This window comes from Lutra lutra, chromosome 6, assembly GCF_902655055.1.
Source record: "Lutra lutra chromosome 6, mLutLut1.2, whole genome shotgun sequence".
In the NCBI taxonomy this organism is placed as follows: Eukaryota; Metazoa; Chordata; class Mammalia; order Carnivora; family Mustelidae; genus Lutra; species Lutra lutra.
Genome location: NC_062283.1, coordinates 29,226,199 through 29,244,175, shown reverse-complemented (window position 1 = coordinate 29,244,175; position 17,977 = coordinate 29,226,199). Strand labels below are relative to the sequence as shown.

The window sequence follows — 17,977 nt, the reverse complement described above, 5'->3', positions numbered from 1 at the left end:
GGTAACAGTTAAAAAATACTTTTACACACAACTTAGAAAACAGTATGACAAAATTAAAGCACATCCTATATAGTCTTCTGTAACCTTGACTTTAAGAACACAGAAATGAAGCGCTTGGTCAGGTGACCTGTGGGCAGTGATCGAACAGTTCTCCTGTAATAAAGCTGGACTTTTAAAAAACTAGGATTGGAATCCTCAATACAATGATTTTAATCATCAGTGGCTTCACTTTCAGCTGGACCCCTAGTAAGTTTTTGAATTCCTCGTTTTGCTGCAGGACCTTTCAGTTTTGCAAAACTTTGCTACGTGCCTAATGCTTTGGGTGTCCTTCTTCATAAAGGAAGTCTGCTGTCAACTCATCCCCATTTTCTCTCTTGATCTTTCTCTTTCTTCTTTCTTTCTTTCTTTCTTTCTTTCTTTCTTTCTTTCTTTTTCTTTCTTTCTTCCTTTTTTTTAAAGATTTTATTTATTTGATGGGCGCCTGGGTTGCTCAGTGGGTTAAGCCTCTGCCTTTGGCTCAGGTGATGATCTCAGGGTCTTGGGATTGAGCTCCACATCGGGCTCTCTGCTCAGCAGGGAGCCTGCTTCCCCTCCTCCCCCCTGCCACCTGCGTCTCTGTCTACTTGTGATCTCTGTCTGTCAAATAAAAAAATAAAATATTTTTTAAAAATTTTATTTATTTGAGAGAGAGAGAACCATGCACAAGCAGAGGGGAGGGCAGAGGGAGAGGGAGAAACAGGCTCCCTACCAAACAGGGCTCAAGACGTGGGGCTTGATCCCATGACCCTGGAGCTGAAGGCAGACACTTGCCTGACTGAGCCACCCAAGCACCCTATCTCGATCTTTCTAATGACATCCATTTGTAGTTGTCTTTCAACAGTTTCTGACAGAGGGCTCTCACAGCTAGAATACAGTATCCGTTCTCTTTACTGCATGTGTATCCCGGCATTGAATAAATAAAAACTATGGACTTCAAACCGTCTCCTTCATGGGCATGTTTCCACAGGAAGAAATGGTAGCGTGCTGAATCCTTAGGAATCCTCCTTGGCAAGTGTTTCTGTTCTGTCTTTGTTGTATTGGCCAAAATTATAATTTCATCTTTCATATCTATTTCCAATTGCACATAGTCGAGCTGTTACTTAATGTTTCCAAAGTTTGAAAAGCTTCTCGAGAAATAGGAAATGTTACTCCTTGTAGTGTTTGATGCTGCGTGTCTCCACCCATGTCAGTTTGTGCCTCATTAATTTTAATTTGTTGTGATTCTTCCTCAGCTGCAGTCAATGGGGCAGGAGAAGATTGTGACAGAAGATTGTGTTTTTATATCTGTGTAATGATGCATCTTCCTTTACTGTTCCAAACACTTCCTCTGTAATGTGGCCCCCTCCGAACCCCCTTTTCAGAGTTGCACTTGTTCCTGCATACAACAAATTTTGATGATTACTAGAATGGTCTGGAGACCAGGCAGTGGATATCCAGTCAAATCCCTGGGCATTCTGAGAATCTAACCAGAACGCTATATAGCACAGCTGTCTGTCCTCTAGGAGGGGTAAACAAAGGAATCATAATCCTTACCCCAGGAATGGAAGGCTGACTACAGGATCCAATCACAAGTATCTCATTTTCAGTAGATATTATTAGAAGTCTGTACTTTCCATTTCTCCTCTGGCAAAGGTATCTTTAACATCTTCCACTTGCTTGGAGGCAGGTCTCATGGACGTGGCAGCCATGGGCTCCCAGGTCTGGTGCCAAATCTGTGCAGAGACATTTCAGCCTGAGTGGCACGAGTGTCATCCAGGTGCCAGAAGCAGCAGAGACAGCAGTTCCTACTGAGGGTCAGGTGTCCTGTGTCAGAGGAGTCATGACATCTGTACCTTTAGCTTGAAACTTCCCCAGTGTGTTGTGCAGGGAGATACTGCTTTGGGAAGTATCCCCGATGTTCTCCTTTACGTGTGAGTAAAACCCTTCCTTTCCCTATTCTTTGGCTTCATTGAGTCTTTTGCCTTGAACCCCTCAAGAGGTGTGCCCAGTTTTCAGAAACACAACTGCCAACCTGACAACCTCACTTGGCATTTCCCTTTTTAAATTTAATTTAACTTTATTTATTTATTTGAGAACGAGGGAGCACAAGCAGCGGGAGTACAGGCAGAAGGAGAGGGAGAAGCAGGTCCCTGCGGAGCAGGGAGCCTGTGCAGGCTCAATCCCAGGACCCTAGGACCATGATCCTGGGGTCATGACCTGAGCCAAAGGCTGACTATTAACTGACTGAACTGCCCAGGTGCCCCTCCAGCACAATGTGTAATAGAAGCCGTGAGTGAACATTATTTTTGTGTTGCTGATCTTAGGAAAAAACAACCAGTCTTTCACCATTAGGTAAGATGTAAGGGTTTTCATAAATGCCTTTCATCAGATTGAAGAAATTCCCTCTATTAGTAGTTGAGATTTTAATCATGAGAAGGTGTCCGATTTTGTCAAATGCTTCTTGTCCATCTGTTAAGATAAGCATGTTTTTCTCCTAGTATATTTCCAGTATATTAATATATAATATATACCATATATATGTTTTACTTTGATTGGTAAGGATTTTTAACCAATCTTGCATTCCTGGAATAAATTTCATTAGGTTGGTTTAACTCTATATGTTGCTAGATTTGATTTGCTACATTTTGTTGAGATCTTTGTGTGTATGTATGTGTGTGTACATTCATAAGAGATATTGGTCTGTAGTTTTCTTGTCTTGTGATAATCTTTGTCTGTTTGGTGTCTGAATAATCCTAGCCTCATAGAATGAGTTGGGTTCCCTCCTCTTTTTTGGGGGGCAGGGTTTGTAAAGAATTGTTATTTATTCTTTCAGCATATGGTATAATTTGCAAGTGAAGCCATTTGGAACTGGGCTTTTATGTGGAATAGATTTGACAATTGACTCTATGTTCTACCTCATTATAGGTACATTCAGATGGTCTATTTCTTCTTCAGTCAGTCAGCTTTAGTCATTTGTGTCTTTCTGTGTTTTTGTCTATTTTATAAAGGCAAGTTAATATTTTAGCATATAATTGTGCATCATAATCTCCTAATTCTCTTTATTTCTGTGTGGTCAGTACTAATATCACTTCTTTCATTGCTGATCCCAGCAATGTGGGTCATCTCTCTCTCTCTCTCTCTCTTTTTTAGTGAGTCTAGTTAAAGATTTGTCAGTTTGGTTGATCTTTCAAAGGATCACATTTGATTCAGTTAGTTTCCTATACTGTTATTTTATTCTCTTTTCTTTATTTCATTAACTTCTGCTCTAATCTTTATTTTTTTCTTTCCCTTTGCCTCCTTTTGCTTTAGTTTGCTCCTCTTCCTCTTTTGACTTAATATGGAAGTTCAGGTAATTGATTGGAGATGTTTCTTTTTCATACAGGCAGTTCCAACTATATATTTCCTCAGCACTGCTTTAGTCAGACCACCTCGGGTTTGGTATGCTCTGTCTTCATTTCTATTAATCTGAAAGTATTTTCTGATTTCCACTTTGATATCTTTGACCCTTTGATTATGTAGAAGTGTGTTAATTCTGCATATTGTGCGTTTCCCAAATTCATTCCAGTTATTTATTTCTGGTGTCATGCCACTGTGATATTTGCGTTATTTTTACCCCTTTAAATTCAATGAGTTTTTTTATGGCCTAGCATATGGCTTATCTTCTAGAAAGCTCCATGTACATTTGAAATGAATGTATATTCTGTTCATGGCTGGAATGTTCTATACATGTCAGACTTACACTGTTGTTTTATAATATGGTTCAAGTCTTCTTTATCTTCATTGATCTCTGCATAGTTGTCCTATCCATTATTGAAAGTGATATATTGAGTTTAACTATTATTGTCATACTGTCTGTTTCTCAGTTTCTGTCAGTTTTGCTACAAGAAGTTGGGTGTTGAATTATTAGGTGAATATATGTTTAGAGTTTTTTCATCTTTCTGATGACTTGACCATTTTATCATTACAAAATGATCCTGTTTATCTTACTAGCATTTTTATTTTTAATTTTATTAAAAAAGATCTTATTTATTTGTTAGAGACACAGTGAGAGAGGGAACACAAGCAGGGGGAGAGAGAGGGGGAGAAGCAGGCTTCCCGCTGAGAAGGGAGCCCAGTGTGAGGGCTCAGTGGACCATGACCTGAGCCAAAGGCAGACTCTTAACAACTGAGTCACCCAGGCGCCCCCTTACTATAAAGTCCCTTTTGGCTAATGAGTATATCCACTCCAGCTTTCTTATGGTTGTTTGCCTGAGATAACTTTTTCCATCCCTTTGAGTTTAATCTGTTTGTAACTGAGATCAAGTGCGTCTACTGTAGACAGCATAATCTGTTTGTAACTGAGATCAAGTGCGTCTACTGTAGACAGACAGATAACTTTTTCCATCCCTTTGAGTTTAATCTGTTTGTAACTGAGATCAAGTGCGTCTACTGTTAGACAGTCTAACAATCTGCACTTTGTTTGACTTATTTAAGCCATTCACTTGCAATGTTAATATTGACACTGTTGATTTATGTCGCCGTCTTACTTTTTTGCTTTTAGTTTTCCATGACTCACTCATTTTTCTCTCTCTCTTTTTAAAAAGATTTTATTTCTTTTTTTTTTTTTTTAAAGATTTTATTTATTTATTTGACAGAGAGAAATCACAAGTAGGCAGAGAGGCAGGCAGAGAGAGAGGAGGAAGCAGGCTCCCTGCTGAGCAGAAAGCCCGATGCGGGGCTCGAACCCAGGACCTGGGATCATGACCTGAGCCGAAGGCAGCGGCTTAACCCTCTGAGCCACCCAGGCGCCCCAAAAAGATTTTATTTCTTTAAGGGAGAGGAGAGAGAGAGAGAGTGCAGAAGCAGGGGAGCAGCAGAGGGATGGGGAAAGAGAAACAAGGCTTTCCGCTGAACAGGGAGCCAGAAGCTGGGCTTGACCCAGGACCCTGGGGTCATGACCTGAGTAGAAGGCTGATACTTAACCAGCTGAGTCACCCAGGTGCCCCTCCACTCATTCTTCTTTTACTGATAACTTCTTATTCAGTGAATAAACTGTAATATTTTCATTTTTTAATCATTAATCACTTTATTTTGTAGTTATTTTCTTAAGAGGTGCTTTTGCTTTTGCCATGTTTTCTACATATTAAATTTTGTGATTTTTTTTTCTTTATATCATACCCATAATATATATTAAAATAACGTATGTTTATATATTTGTATCATATCCTGGTCCTCTTATATTGCATCTTATAGTTCCAATATTGAAGTTTCATGAGCTTTTTGCTACTCAATTATTCTAAAGTTACTTAATCACAGGTTTTTTTTTCATTTTAACTTTAATTTCTTTCTATGAGTTGCTTTATTTTCCTCTGTGCAATTTTCTGTGTAAGTTTTTTAAGATTTTTTTTTTTTTAATTTATTTGACAGAGAGAGAGAGAGAGATCACAAGTAGGCAGAGAGGCAGGCAGAGAGAGAGAGGGGAGGAAGCAGGCTCCCTGCTGAGCAGAGAGCCCGATGCGGGGCTCGATCCCAGGACCTGGGATCATGACCTGAGCTGAAGGCAGAGGCCTTAACCCACTGAGCCACCCAGGCGCCCCTGTGTAAGTTTTTTGACACATAAGTTAAATAGAGATTTCTCTAGAGAAATTTGTTTCTTAAAATTTTGGGGCATCACCAATCCAGGACAATTATGAACTAAGCTGATGACATGAAGTTATTTTGGCCCAAAGGCCAATTGGAAAGCAAATTTGGACTACAAATCACAGACGGGTTAGTCCGTGTCTGCAAATTTTTGAAATAGCTATTTGCTCACTTTTTCCTGACTCAAAGGCAAATTTCCTCAGAATGCTCTTGCACTTGAAGATAGAACAGATTTGATTTGTGTCACCCTGTTCTGAGGACGTGAATCTTAGGTTCCCAGATTTTCAGGGAGAGGATGTTTTTTCTGCTCCTCACATGGAGCAGCTCTGGGCATTGTCTCCTATCTGTGAAGCTCCTGAGCTTGAGAAACCAAGCTAAGAGTTTCTAGATTTGAAAAATACTCTGGATCAGAACAACTATTCTCTGGGGCTTACAGCCCATATTTAAATTTTGGGCTAATTGATATTTCTCTTGATTGTTCTACACTTTTGGGTGATTTTATGTTTTTTCTATCATTTTCATTTTTGGGAAAAGAGGCAGCTTTATTTCTTAAAAAATTTTTTTATTTAAATTCAATTAGCCAACAGAGTACATCATTAGTTTCACATGTAGAGTTCAATAATTCATCAGTTGCATATAACACCAATGCTCATCACCTCACATGGAGAGGGGCAGCCTTAAACCTTGGTCTACTGATAGGTGGAAATGGAATCCTCAGTAAGTATTTTTCATTTCTTCTCTTTTTTAGGCACCCAAGTTGGTGCTAAAGTGTAAGTCACCTAAACCAATGGTGATCTGTGTCTCCTGTGAGCCAGCCCTGGTCAGGGAAGTGTTACTCAGCCCACAGAAAGTACACACAGAAGTTGAAAGTGAGTATAAGCCAGAAATCTCTAACTTCTCCTGTCTGAGACTGGTTATTTCCAAACAAAAATGAGGATGAATATCACGTCATTGGATCTGCTGAAACACTGTGATCATTAGCTGTTCGTGGACCAGAGGTGAAATAGGCAGTGTCTACACGGAATGGTTTTCAGACTTTTGTGGAAGTCACATAAACCTGATGAAATTATGGATACTCTCCCCAGAAATATGTATATATAGAAAGAAACATCAAATATCAGTGTGTATATGAGGATCATCTGAAGTGACACAGATCTGAGTTTTTAATCCCAGGAAGAGACAAAGGATGAAGAAGACGTGTTGAGCAATCACTTCATGACCCAACAATGCTATTACACTCATCTGTGAGTAGGGACTGGAGTGGACAAACCTGGGCCCATAACAACCATCAATAAGTTGAAAGATGAGTTTATTTATGAGTCAATCCTCATCCAAGCAGACTTGAGTGCCTACAGTGTCCAGATCAAGTCTTAGTCTCAGATCATGGCTCCAAATGTGGAAATTTGTCATTCTTTTCCATTCCTAGCTCCCAATGTCTATTCCCCAAACTGGTACCTCTCTTGCCATGTGCAGGAATGCCACACATCAATAATCTTATTGGGGGCACAGACACCTCCATCCACAGAGAGGAGAACCCATATTGCCAAACAGTCCAGCACTTGGACATGATATGAAGCTTCAACAGTCACGTGCCAGACTCTGACTCTGGACATGTGACAGGAACACTGGGCAAGTATCCATGCATTAGGCACAGGGGGTTTGAGGAGTGTCACAGTCATGTCATGCAGCTCTCAGGGGCAGCAGCAATAGCAGTCCCAGCCCCAGGGTCCAGTGGCCTCTCTCAGGAGAGTCAGTGGTGTCGATACCCAGTAGCTGGTTGTCTGTGGGTCTCCGTCCAGGGTCCAGTGTGGATTCAGCTTCTGGCTGTGTAGTCTCAAGCCTGTATTGTGGCTTTTCTGGAAATAAAAAAGGTCCTATATATTCTCTCTCTTCCCTAAGTCTCTCTGTAACTGTATGTATGTATCACAAGGAGTCAGAAACCCACATAGGGAAGAGTTTCCAAGAGCAAGATTTCAGACATCTTTTACCAACTTTATAGAGATATGATTGACATACACCATTGTGTGAGTTTAGGGTACAACCTGCTGATTGATACATTTCTGTACTGCACACTGATTACAACCATAACGTTAGCTAACACGTGCATCATGTCACGTAGTTACCATTTCCTTTTGTGTGATGCAGAAATTTAAGATCTACACTCTCGGTAACTCAGACCTTTTATGTTGAGATGAAAATTTCCTCAGTCTGCCACCTGGCTGTGCCCTACAGGAGAGAAAAAAATGCATCTCCCAGCATGTCTTGCATTTTTCTTCCTACAAAAAGACATCTGAAGATTTTATTTATTTATTTGAGACAGAGAGAGAGAGAGAGCATGCGCGAGAGAGACAGGGAGGGGTAGAGGGAGAGGGAAGACGTTTCAAGCAGACTCTGTACTGGGTGCAGCGCCCAACATGGGCTAGTTCTCATGACCCCAAGGTCATGACCCGAGCTGAAACTAAGAGTGGAACACCCAGACGTCCACAAAGAAACATTTAAATGTGTCTGTAAAACCGCTTCCCACAATGAGGGCTCTCATTGATGACTTCAGTGCTTCTCTATCTGGTGGAGTCAAAGGATTGCCTGTGGCTTTGTTACCAAATAATCAGGCCTCTCCCCAGACCCCCTCAGCTTAGAATGTTGGCTGTGGGTCCAGGAATCACTGACATGATGAGCCCTACAGGAGAGGCTGATGCAGGGCCATGTGGGGATCCTGCTTCCTGTGCTTGCTACTCCGTGTGGGATCTGAAGACCAGCAGCAGCAGCACCAACCTTGTTATCAACCCAGCATCTCACACTCTACCCCAGACTGTCTAGATCTTCGCAGTCCAGGAAATTCTTGTGCACACTGAAGCCTTGGCTTCCCTGGTCTCTGTGCCTTCTAGATGCAGAACTAGACTGTGCAGTGCGCTCTGGGTGTGCGCTCTGATCAGCCTGCTTAGCCCTGAGGAATCCAGGGTTTGGTCCTTTTCCTTTCTCTTCTATGGCCCTCGCCCTGTTGGTGACCTCATCTCTGCTGAAGGCTCTAATCATCATGTATAGGCTGTCTCCTCCCAAATCTATTTCTCTAATCCGGATATTTCTCCTCCCCTGCACTCTGTATCCAACTGCCAACCTCAGTGCATTTCTAGTGGACATCTCAGATTCCACATGCCCAAACTGGTTTCTGTGATGCTGCTTCCCCCAATGTCCTGCTTCAAGAATCTTCCCCATATCCAAGGAAGGCACTCCCCATTTCTACTTGCAGTCTGAAATACTGGATGCCCTCCTTGATTCCTCCTACTCACCACCCAGATTTGGTGGTTAGGAAATGCTGCAAAGTCCATCTGTAAATATCCAAGACCCAAACATTTCCTATATCTTCCCTCCTCAAACCCCAGATGTACATCCCACATCCCCCTCCTGGGTCACAGCACTGGTTTCCTACATTGTCCCCACTGATTACTCACCCTGCACCTCTCGATTCTCACAGCAGCAATCAGGTGCTGCTTAGAAAGTCAATCCCATTGATCTGTTCATTCTGGTAACTCCACTCCTCACTCAAAGAAAACTCAAAAGCCTTCTAATATCCTCAGACGTCCATGATGAGGTCACCTTCTCAGTGAGGCTCCCCTGATCTCTGGAGTAAAAAAGCCATCGTCCCCATCCCAGCACAGGTGCTAACTGGGTCTTCTTCCTCCAGCGCCTGCCAACTTCCAACCTAAACACTTCCCTTATTACTGCGCTTACATAATACACAGTTCACCTCCGAATGACACTGGTTGCACGGTGCATGTTAACCTGTGTGCGGACTTTTTTACAGTAGGTACTATCCATGCATTTTCTCTTCTTTGTGATTTCTAATTTTTGCAGCTTCATTCATTTTCTCTTCTTTGTGATTTCTAATTTTTGCAGCTTCATTCATTGTTAGAAGACTGTTTTCTGCATGTAACATAAACATGTGTTAAGTGACTCTTCACATTATCCATGAGGCTTCCAGGCTATTAGTTATGCTTTGAGGGAGTCAAAAGCTATATTTGCATTCCTGACTTCATGGGGGTGGTCACTGGCCCAGTCCCCACATTGTTCGACGGTCGTGTACAATCTGCCCCTTACACTAGAACATACTGTCCATAAGACCAGCACATTTTCTTTCTTCTTAGTCTCACTCAGGTGCCCAGATGTAAACATAGCATGTCCTGTATGTGGCACACAATTATCAGGTGAATGAATGAGCAGATAGAGGACTCCATCTTCTAGATGAATCTCAGGCATAGCTGTTCTGAGGCAGCTCCCACCCCACGTGCACCCACTTACCATCAGTGCTGTCTCTCTCCCCTCACAGGGCTGCCCTCCCCTCCCTCTCTCTGCTCAGCCCCTCCCCCCACACCATCTCTCCTGCACAGCACAACACACAGAGTTCTCTCTCCAGAAACACTGTACTCAGGCTTTTTGGGCACTTTTCTCCAACAACAAAGAGATCTACATTAGACTCTGCTTTATAAATCCATGAACTTGGCTCCAAGCCAGCACTAGGATCATTGAACTAAGGGTAGGGGAGAGAGGGCAGAGCAGCTCAAGAGAGAAACTAACTGATGTTTATTAAGGCTGAGAAATGTTCAGATTCCTCCTCTATCTCCAGAATCCTAAGAATAATCTAGAAAACAGGTCTAGATTGTGGGGAAGAGATGGATGAATCTGAAAGTTCATCTCTCCATACTACAGAGACTCCTGTGTGCCGGGGACAACCTAGGCCTGTGGGAACACAGCCCAAAGGACACCTGCTACTATAACTGACAGGGTCACCCAGGGAGAATGGGACAAGAAGTTGTACACAAGAGCAAGAGCCGGCCTGATGCTCAAGAGAAACAATGAGAAAAGCCCACTCCAGAATGGAGGCTATGACCTAACCCAGGGCCGAGGGGAGGCTGACCCAGTCACAGAAAGCTCTTGCTGCACAAGGTCCCAGTGACAGGTGATATCCAAGTCCCTGTGATCACAGGTCCTAATGATACAAGTTTCCACACAAGGGCAAAGAACACAGAGCACAGAGATGACCGAGCTGAGGAGTGAGCACGTCACTGAGCTCACACTGGGCACAGGCCCCAACCCCACTCGTGTCCTCACAGCCTTCTGACCCCACCCGCAACAGACTTAGCACAGTAAATGCATGGATTCTAGAAGGTTCTCAGTGCTTCCATTTATTTGCTGTCTCAATTTTACAAATCTCCTCTTTTATTACCTAATCAACCCCATATGGAAGAATTAGGAAACACAACTCATGTCTGGATTCTCATTTTCAATACGGAAATAAGTCATTTGTACTCAGCCCAACATGAAATAAAGACAGGGATGGAGATGGTCCAGCCTGCCTCTGCTCGAACAGGAAAGCACATCAGAAAGGAGAATAAAATCAGAATAGGGAGCGGTCTGGTGGGCAAATCTACTCATGTCCTCACATATGCTCAAAGGAACACAGACACATTCTGACATCTTCTGGACAAAGAGAAGTCAGGGGTTGCTGATGTCACCAAGTGGGGGTGTGAAGAAATCTTCCATCTCTTAGTCCCCACAAGGCAGCTGGTCTCACACTATGAAAAAAAATCATGTACAAATTGAGGTCAGTCCTATAAGTGGGGACATCTCAGTAGCCCCCCTCATGAGCAAAGTGTCCCTAGTGTCCCAACCCTTTCCCATGTCAGGGTCTCCAGGGTCTCACCTTTAGCAGCCATGAGAGACACATCAGAGCCCAGGGCACTATCATTACCTAAAAGAGAACAAACAGGACGTGGTCAGAGCCCACAGGAGAGGAGACTAAAGGAGGAGCTATGGGGTGTGTGAGCTCTCCATGGGGTCCTGGCTACACTATCCCAGGGTCTCAGGGATCACCCCTCCATACTTACGTGCAGCATGAGAGTAGCCTGGTCCTTTTTCTCCTGTGAGGAAAAAATATCATGTCAGAGGTCTGGGACAGGGCTGGGCCATGAGATCCTAGAGGAAGCTCCTAGACCCAGTTCTAAATGAACTTCCAGAATTGTAACTGAACACCCAGGACATGACAGAAAAGATGAAAAATGAGGTGAGGAATCACTGGGTCACCTGACTTGCTGGCATTCTGTCCTCAGCAGGGACTTCCTTTCCCTCTCTGTCCTGTGACTGATGGGCATGAGGTCCCCATCACCAGAATTAACAAGATAAAAATGTGTCCTTCATTTTCACCAAGTGTTTACTACAGGGTGAGTGTTCGTGATCAGTTCCAGAGCAGAGAAGTTCATCTGTGAGGGTGGTACTTCCCAGTAACAAGGCAGGACAGTCTGCTACCTAGGAAAGCCCCCAGCAGGACAAGAAACCTGAGATCCTCCCACTCCATTCCTTACCTGAGCACTTCTTCCACCAGATCACAGCTCCAATCACTGCAGTGACCATGAGGAGACCCAGGAGACCCAGACCAGCAATGATCCATGTGATGGGGTTGGTAGGAGGAGGTGGCTCTGGAAATGGAGGAAAGGTGAGGGGTCCAGAGTTCGGTTAAGTGTCCTGGCCCTGCTGAAGTTCTCTAGAAGGCCTTCTGCTTTCCCTGAGAAGAGGCTCTACCCAAAACCCTCCTTACTCCATCTCAAGGTGACAGGCTTGGGCAGCCCCTCATGCTGCACATGGCATGTGTATGTCTGCTCCTCTCCAGAAGGCACCACCACAGCCACCCACTTCTGGAAGGTTCCATCTCCTGCAGGCCTGGTCTCCACAAGCTCTGTGTCCTGGGTCAGGTCCTCTCCATCTCGCTGCCAGGTCAGGGTGATCTCCGCAGGGTAGAAGTCCAGGGCCCAGCACCTCAGCGTGACAGCACGGTCAGAGATGGGGTGGCGAGTAACATGTGTGTTGGGCGGTTCTGAGGAAGAGAATCAGAGAATCCACACTTGGGCTTACCTTTATAGGCCACTGCAACGGCATTCACGTGACCATCTTGAGATGGACTGGGTTTTGGTTCGGATGGAAGAAGCACAAAACCCAGTCACCAACCCTGCCCTTGGGATATTCTAATCCTGGAAAGTTCTAGAATCAGGGAGAGAGTCCAGGATAGGAGGGTGTAGGTTTAAGGGGGAGAGCACACTAATGGTCCTGAATGTGGCGGGGGTGTGAATGACTCAAAACACCCAGTCAGACCTCCAAAGATGTTCTCCCTGGAGAAAAAGGCCTTAAGATGTTAAGCCATGGTTCCCAGGGTGGCTGCCAGGATCAAAGAGAACCGCTGATGGGTTATTGCAGGGATGGTCCCCACCTGCCTCCCGGGAGAGACTGTATTCCTCAGTTGTCCTTAGAGAAAAGCTGCCCTCTGGGTGAGTCACTCTCTAGTAGGAACCTGAACACCCAGGGGGATCTCCCTCTCCCCACCCGCAGGAGGTCGGTGTTCCGCCACTGAGTCCATTTTCCCTTCCTGGTAGGAAGCCAGCCCCAGGGGAGGGGAGATCAGGGAGGCCCCGCGGCCCCTAGTACCTACGCGCAGCAGCGTCTCCTTCCCGTTCTCCAGGTACCTGAGGAGCCACTCCACGCACGTGCCCTCCAGGTAGTCCCTCTCATGCTCTGCCTCACCCGCCGCCTCCCACTTGCGCCAGGAGATCTGCGCCGCTGTGTCTGCCACCGTCCAGGAGCGCAGGTCCTCGTTCAGGGTGAGGTAATCCGCGCCGTCGTAGGCGAACTGACTGTACCCGCGGAGGAGGCGCCCATCGGGCCCCACGTCACAGCCGTACATGCTCTGGATGGTGTGAGACCCTGGCCTCGCCCCGACAGGCAGGGGGTTAAGTCGAAAGAGAAAATAAAACAGCCTGTAAGTTCCCGCGGTTGTTCCCGGTCAGGGGTACTGGTGGGTCCCGCAGCCTCAGGGTGGCGCTCGGACGCCGACACCTGGATAGGCCCTGGGGGTGGTGACCTGGACCCGGCCCTGTCGCTCACCGGCCTCGCTCTGGTTGTAGTAGCCCCGCAGGGTGTTCAGGTTCACTCGGAAACTCTGTGCGGTGTCCTTGAGGTTCCGGGTCTGCCGGTCCCAATACTCCGGCCCCTCCTGCTCCACCCACGGCGTCCGCGGCTCCATCCTCCGACTGGCAGAGTCGCTGTCGAACCGCACGAACTGCGTGTCGTCCACGTAGCCCACGGAGATGAAGCGGGGCTCCCCGCGGCCGGGCCGGGACACCGCGGTGTCGAAATACCTCAAGGAGTGGGAGCCTGCGGGCGCGGGGGGCTGAGACCCCGCCCGACCCTCCTCCGGGCGCGGGGCCCGGGGCCCAGGTGGAGGCGGCCGGGAGGGTAGGGGAAGGGGGCACCGAGTGGGGGAGAGCAGGGCGGAGGCGGGGAGGGACGGGGGAGCACAGGCAGGGGTGGGGCCGGAGGCGGCTGGGGTCTGGGGCCGGGGCGGCGGAGAGGCGCCTTCCTCAAGGGTTCCGCGTCCCCGCCCGGGCGTCCCCTCGCTCCGGTCCCGCAGAGCCCTTTCCTCCCGCCCCGCACTCACCCGCCCAGGTCTCGGTCACGGCCAGCGCCCCCGACAGGAGCAGGAGGAGGACTGGGGACCCCATGGTCCAGACCCTCAAGGTCTGAGGAGCTACTGGGTCTCCGCGGGTCTGGGGAGGACTTCAGAACCCGGAACCGGTGTTCCGCTGACTGGCTTCGACGGAAACCCGACACCCAATGGGAGTGCGAACTGGGACCGCATCACGAGTATCCAGGCAGGAGGAGGTGACACAAGTTGTGAGAGGGAGAAGTGAAACCCGCGGAGAAGGGGAATCCCCAGCATTGGGCTTCCAGGCCCCACACAGGGTGCTAGGGCCTGAGACCTTGAGAGGCAGGTACAGGGACCTCGGCCTTTACATCGACCCCTCAACTACTGCTCGGGGTGCTCTCTGTCACATTGTCTCCTTGAGTCATGGCCCAGGAGCTGTGTCAGTGATTCTGAAACATTTTGTTAGAAGGTTATCTTTACAGTCTCACGGATTACTGAGGACCCCAACGATAATTTTGTGAATGTAGGTTATAGCTATCAATATTGATCATAATAGGGAAAAGGCTGTTTAAAAAAATTTATCAGGGCGCATGGGTGGTTCAGTCAGCTAAGCCAGCAACTCCTGATTTCAGGTGGTGAGATCAAGCCCACCTCAGTCTCAGGGCTGACGTTGGAGCCCGCTTAAGATTCTCTCTCTCCTCCCTCAGCTCCTCTCTGCTCACTCTGTATCTCTAAGAAAGTGAAAGATAAAAATAATAATAATAATAATTCGTTTAGAATCATATTAATAACCCATGGCATGAAAACAGCAATCCTGTTTTTATGAAAAATTAGTTCCCCCAAATCGAGTAGTGAGAAGAGTTGGATTTGTTATACTTTGCATTTTTGCAAATCTTTTTCTTAACTACCTGAACCATTAGATGTTCAGATTTGCTTCTGCATTTATTGCATTGTTTTGGGTGAAGTATATGAAAAACATTTACAGCCTTGCACAGATATGGGAGACAGTAGGTTTCATAACCTTTTCAGATATTCAGCTTTGATACTATATTCACACTACACAAGTTGTACTTTCTCTAAGGTTATTGGTGACGTGGCACCTAAACAGTATCATTGGCTATTTCCTTTTCTTTTACATTAAACTCCACAGGTCCATCTTGTGCACTGAATGGATCTTGTACTAACGCATGAATTTTTTTTTAAGTAATGTGTTGTTTCACTAAAATCTTAAAGGTGTTTCAGTGTTGAAACTGAAAAGAATTATTGGAAAGTCACATTTGTTTTAATATTACCACAAATCCCAACAGAAAAATTTGTCAGTAGTGAGAACCTGTCAGGTTTGTTGGTGGATGACAGGTTTTCCAAAATTGAGAGCTTACATTTGATCAAGGCAACAAGTATTCTCAGCTGTCTTGTGTGAGTTGATTCATGAATGGATACATTCCTGTTCATTTTCCAGAAACTGCCTGTCAAATTGCCCAGTCTAAATAATACAAGTTTCTATGTCATCCATTCCTTCAGGTAAAAATGACATTGTGTAGAGAAAAAAAAAATGAAACCACTTAATCAGTTAAGTTCATACAAATTTCATACGAATTATTTACCTTGGAGCTTAGGGATGTGGCAGAAGTGCTACTGTCCATCTCACATATCATGTAAGACATGTTTAAAAATGGATTTGAGAATAATTTAGTAAAGATAATAATTTTTGATGATTCAACTGGGATGTTTAATGTGATGTTAGCTTCTTTTTGTTTTCCACTGAGTCATTTTATTTGCATGTATGTATTACATCCCTAGAAAAAGAGTCTCTGGATTTTCCCTCATGTGTGTTTTCGTCTTGCTTCTTCATGGTCCATGATGCCAGCTGAGGTTGTCAGGACAATGAAACCAAACTGGAGGGAAGGGAACAGATTTTTCTGCCATTTTGGTAGATCTTTCAGTTGTACATCAAATCTGGGGCTGACTGCTCCACACGTGTTTAACTTGGCCTTGAGGTTCTCAACAAGGTTTCCATCTCGGTGATCATTAGTGATTTCAAATTCCCAATGTAACCGTGCTTCATCTTTTGGGTTGGTGAGCACCAGGTGCCTCCCCCAGGCTTTAAGCTCAGGCCCAGCAACCTCCTCCTGACACCCTCCATGGGCTGTGGATCTGTCCTCACAGCTACCTGCTGCCCCATGTCTTCACTCCTAATGGAGACTTTGAGACCTTGGTGTTTCTAGTTCCTCATCACTTAACTGTCTTTTAACCTGGAAAAGTGAAATATGTTACATAGAGAGAAGTTGAGATTTATGGTGCCATCAGCCCAATTACGGTGTCCCTCTAAACTGTTCTGGAAAGGCACAGTCAGGTTGAAGATTTTCTGGGAAGAGCTCTGTGAGGTTTCATGCCTTTCTTTGGGGCTCAGGGATCTCCCTTCAGTGTGTTTTGTGCTTTCCATGGCTTTGCAGGGGATCCTAGGAGGTCCCACATAGGTCAGTGCACTGTATGCATTGGGTACAGAAATGAGTAAATGGTTGGAAGCACCAGAAAAAAAAAAAAAAACAAAAAACAAAGAAACAAAAAACAAAACCATGCTTCGTCATCACAGTTAGAAACTGGGCAATGACTTTGGAGCATGGACTAATAAGACTTGACTTTTGCCTCTCTTCTAGGCATAGTGACTGCTTTTGAGAGCATCCGCCAAGATACTCACGTGACTGTTAATGTGGATCAGAAAGTTGGCAGAAAGAGTGTTTTTGTTTTTTTATGAAAGCAAGTAATGGTGAAGAATAACAATTGCCTTGTGGACCCATCACCTCCATTCTTGTTAAGTTTTACCTCAGTGTGAGTGTCAACATGGTGAAAATGTCTAAGTGATGTTATAACAGTTTTAACCTTATGGATTCTGTGAAAGGGCCTCAGTGACTTCAGGTGTTCCCCAGACCACACTTTGAGAACAGCTGCTCTGAATAACCCTGGGAGAGTCTCCCGCTGGTCCTGCCCTGGCCTCCTCCTCACTCAGCAGAATCCTTTTCCCTGAGATGCTCTTCCTGCCTCTGAAAACTCAGCTCTGACTTTAGCCCCTGAGTGCATCTAGAAGAGACCTCACCTCCTGGAAATGTGATGGCAGAGAGGGTTCCCAGTCTGGGAAGGGAGGTGGAGGGACAGGGATTTCCCTTTTGTAACTGGAAACAGTTTGCCCCTGAAGGCCCCAGACCCAGGCATAACCGACTTTGATTTTGTGACATATCAGCTTCATATGTATTCACATCCCAGACAGAAATCTGATGTCATCTGTAAGAGAAATCATGTCGGTCTTTTCACTTTACATGTGTCTCATGCATCTGACTTGAAACTCACAAAGTATGGAGAGTAGTACCACCCAATACTACAGTCTGTGCAGAAGCAATTGTTCTGTATCCGCGCTGTACATTATGGTGGCCATGAGATGCATGTGGTTCCTGAGATGCAGGTGGCACTTGAAATGGGGCTGGTGTGCTGAGCAGTTGCATTTTTAATTGTTTTAAATGAGTAGGAATTTAAGTAGCCATAAGTGGCTCATAGCTACTATTCAGACAGGATGTACCTAGAACACTCTTAGTTGTCAGGATCTTCCTCAAAGAAGATACTATGTGACTCATAGGTGTATGTGTATTAAATTTGCCTTTAAATGGAAGTTATGAAGTTGTCTATGTTGGTCTGAGACATATCCTTAAGATACAGCATGAAAGTTTAATTAACTTGCATTATAACAGCTAAAGTGTACAGACATTAACCAAAACATAATGTATCACATCAAGGTCATATAAGTGTTGAAAAAAGCCCATTACTGGAGCTAACTGATGTCTCTATTACTTTGGCTGTCTTCTTGGTGTTGTTTGCATTCAG

The 17,977-nt window shown here is 45.2% G+C and overlaps 2 protein-coding genes and 2 pseudogenes across 4 annotated transcripts in view; all 4 read right to left on the bottom strand.

Moving 5' to 3' along the window:
- Positions 1-14,276, bottom strand: part of LOC125101803 (DLA class I histocompatibility antigen, A9/A9 alpha chain-like) — a 249,173-nt gene extending 234,897 nt beyond the window's left edge. For all 3 annotated transcript variants that reach the window (XM_047732292.1, XM_047732293.1, XM_047732291.1), the window contains exons 1-4: positions 14,117-14,276; positions 13,564-13,833; positions 13,108-13,383; positions 12,227-12,502 (exon numbers count right to left, since the gene is read on the bottom strand). In XM_047732292.1, the coding sequence (XP_047588248.1) occupies positions 12,227-12,502; positions 13,108-13,383; positions 13,564-13,833; positions 14,117-14,180 (886 nt within the window). In that variant the 5' untranslated portion in view covers positions 14,181-14,276. The remainder of the gene's footprint in view (positions 1-12,226; positions 12,503-13,107; positions 13,384-13,563; positions 13,834-14,116) is intronic.
- The window catches only part of LOC125101807 (DLA class I histocompatibility antigen, A9/A9 alpha chain-like), a 343,654-nt gene that overhangs the window by 234,692 nt on the left and 90,985 nt on the right, over positions 1-17,977 (bottom strand). The window contains 1 exon segment of the mRNA XM_047732307.1: positions 11,520-11,552. Coding sequence (XP_047588263.1) covers positions 11,520-11,552 — 33 coding nt within the window.
- Positions 210-1,791, bottom strand: LOC125102523 (twinfilin-1-like; annotated as a pseudogene).
- LOC125102522 (40S ribosomal protein S15a-like) lies at positions 15,787-16,947 on the bottom strand (annotated as a pseudogene).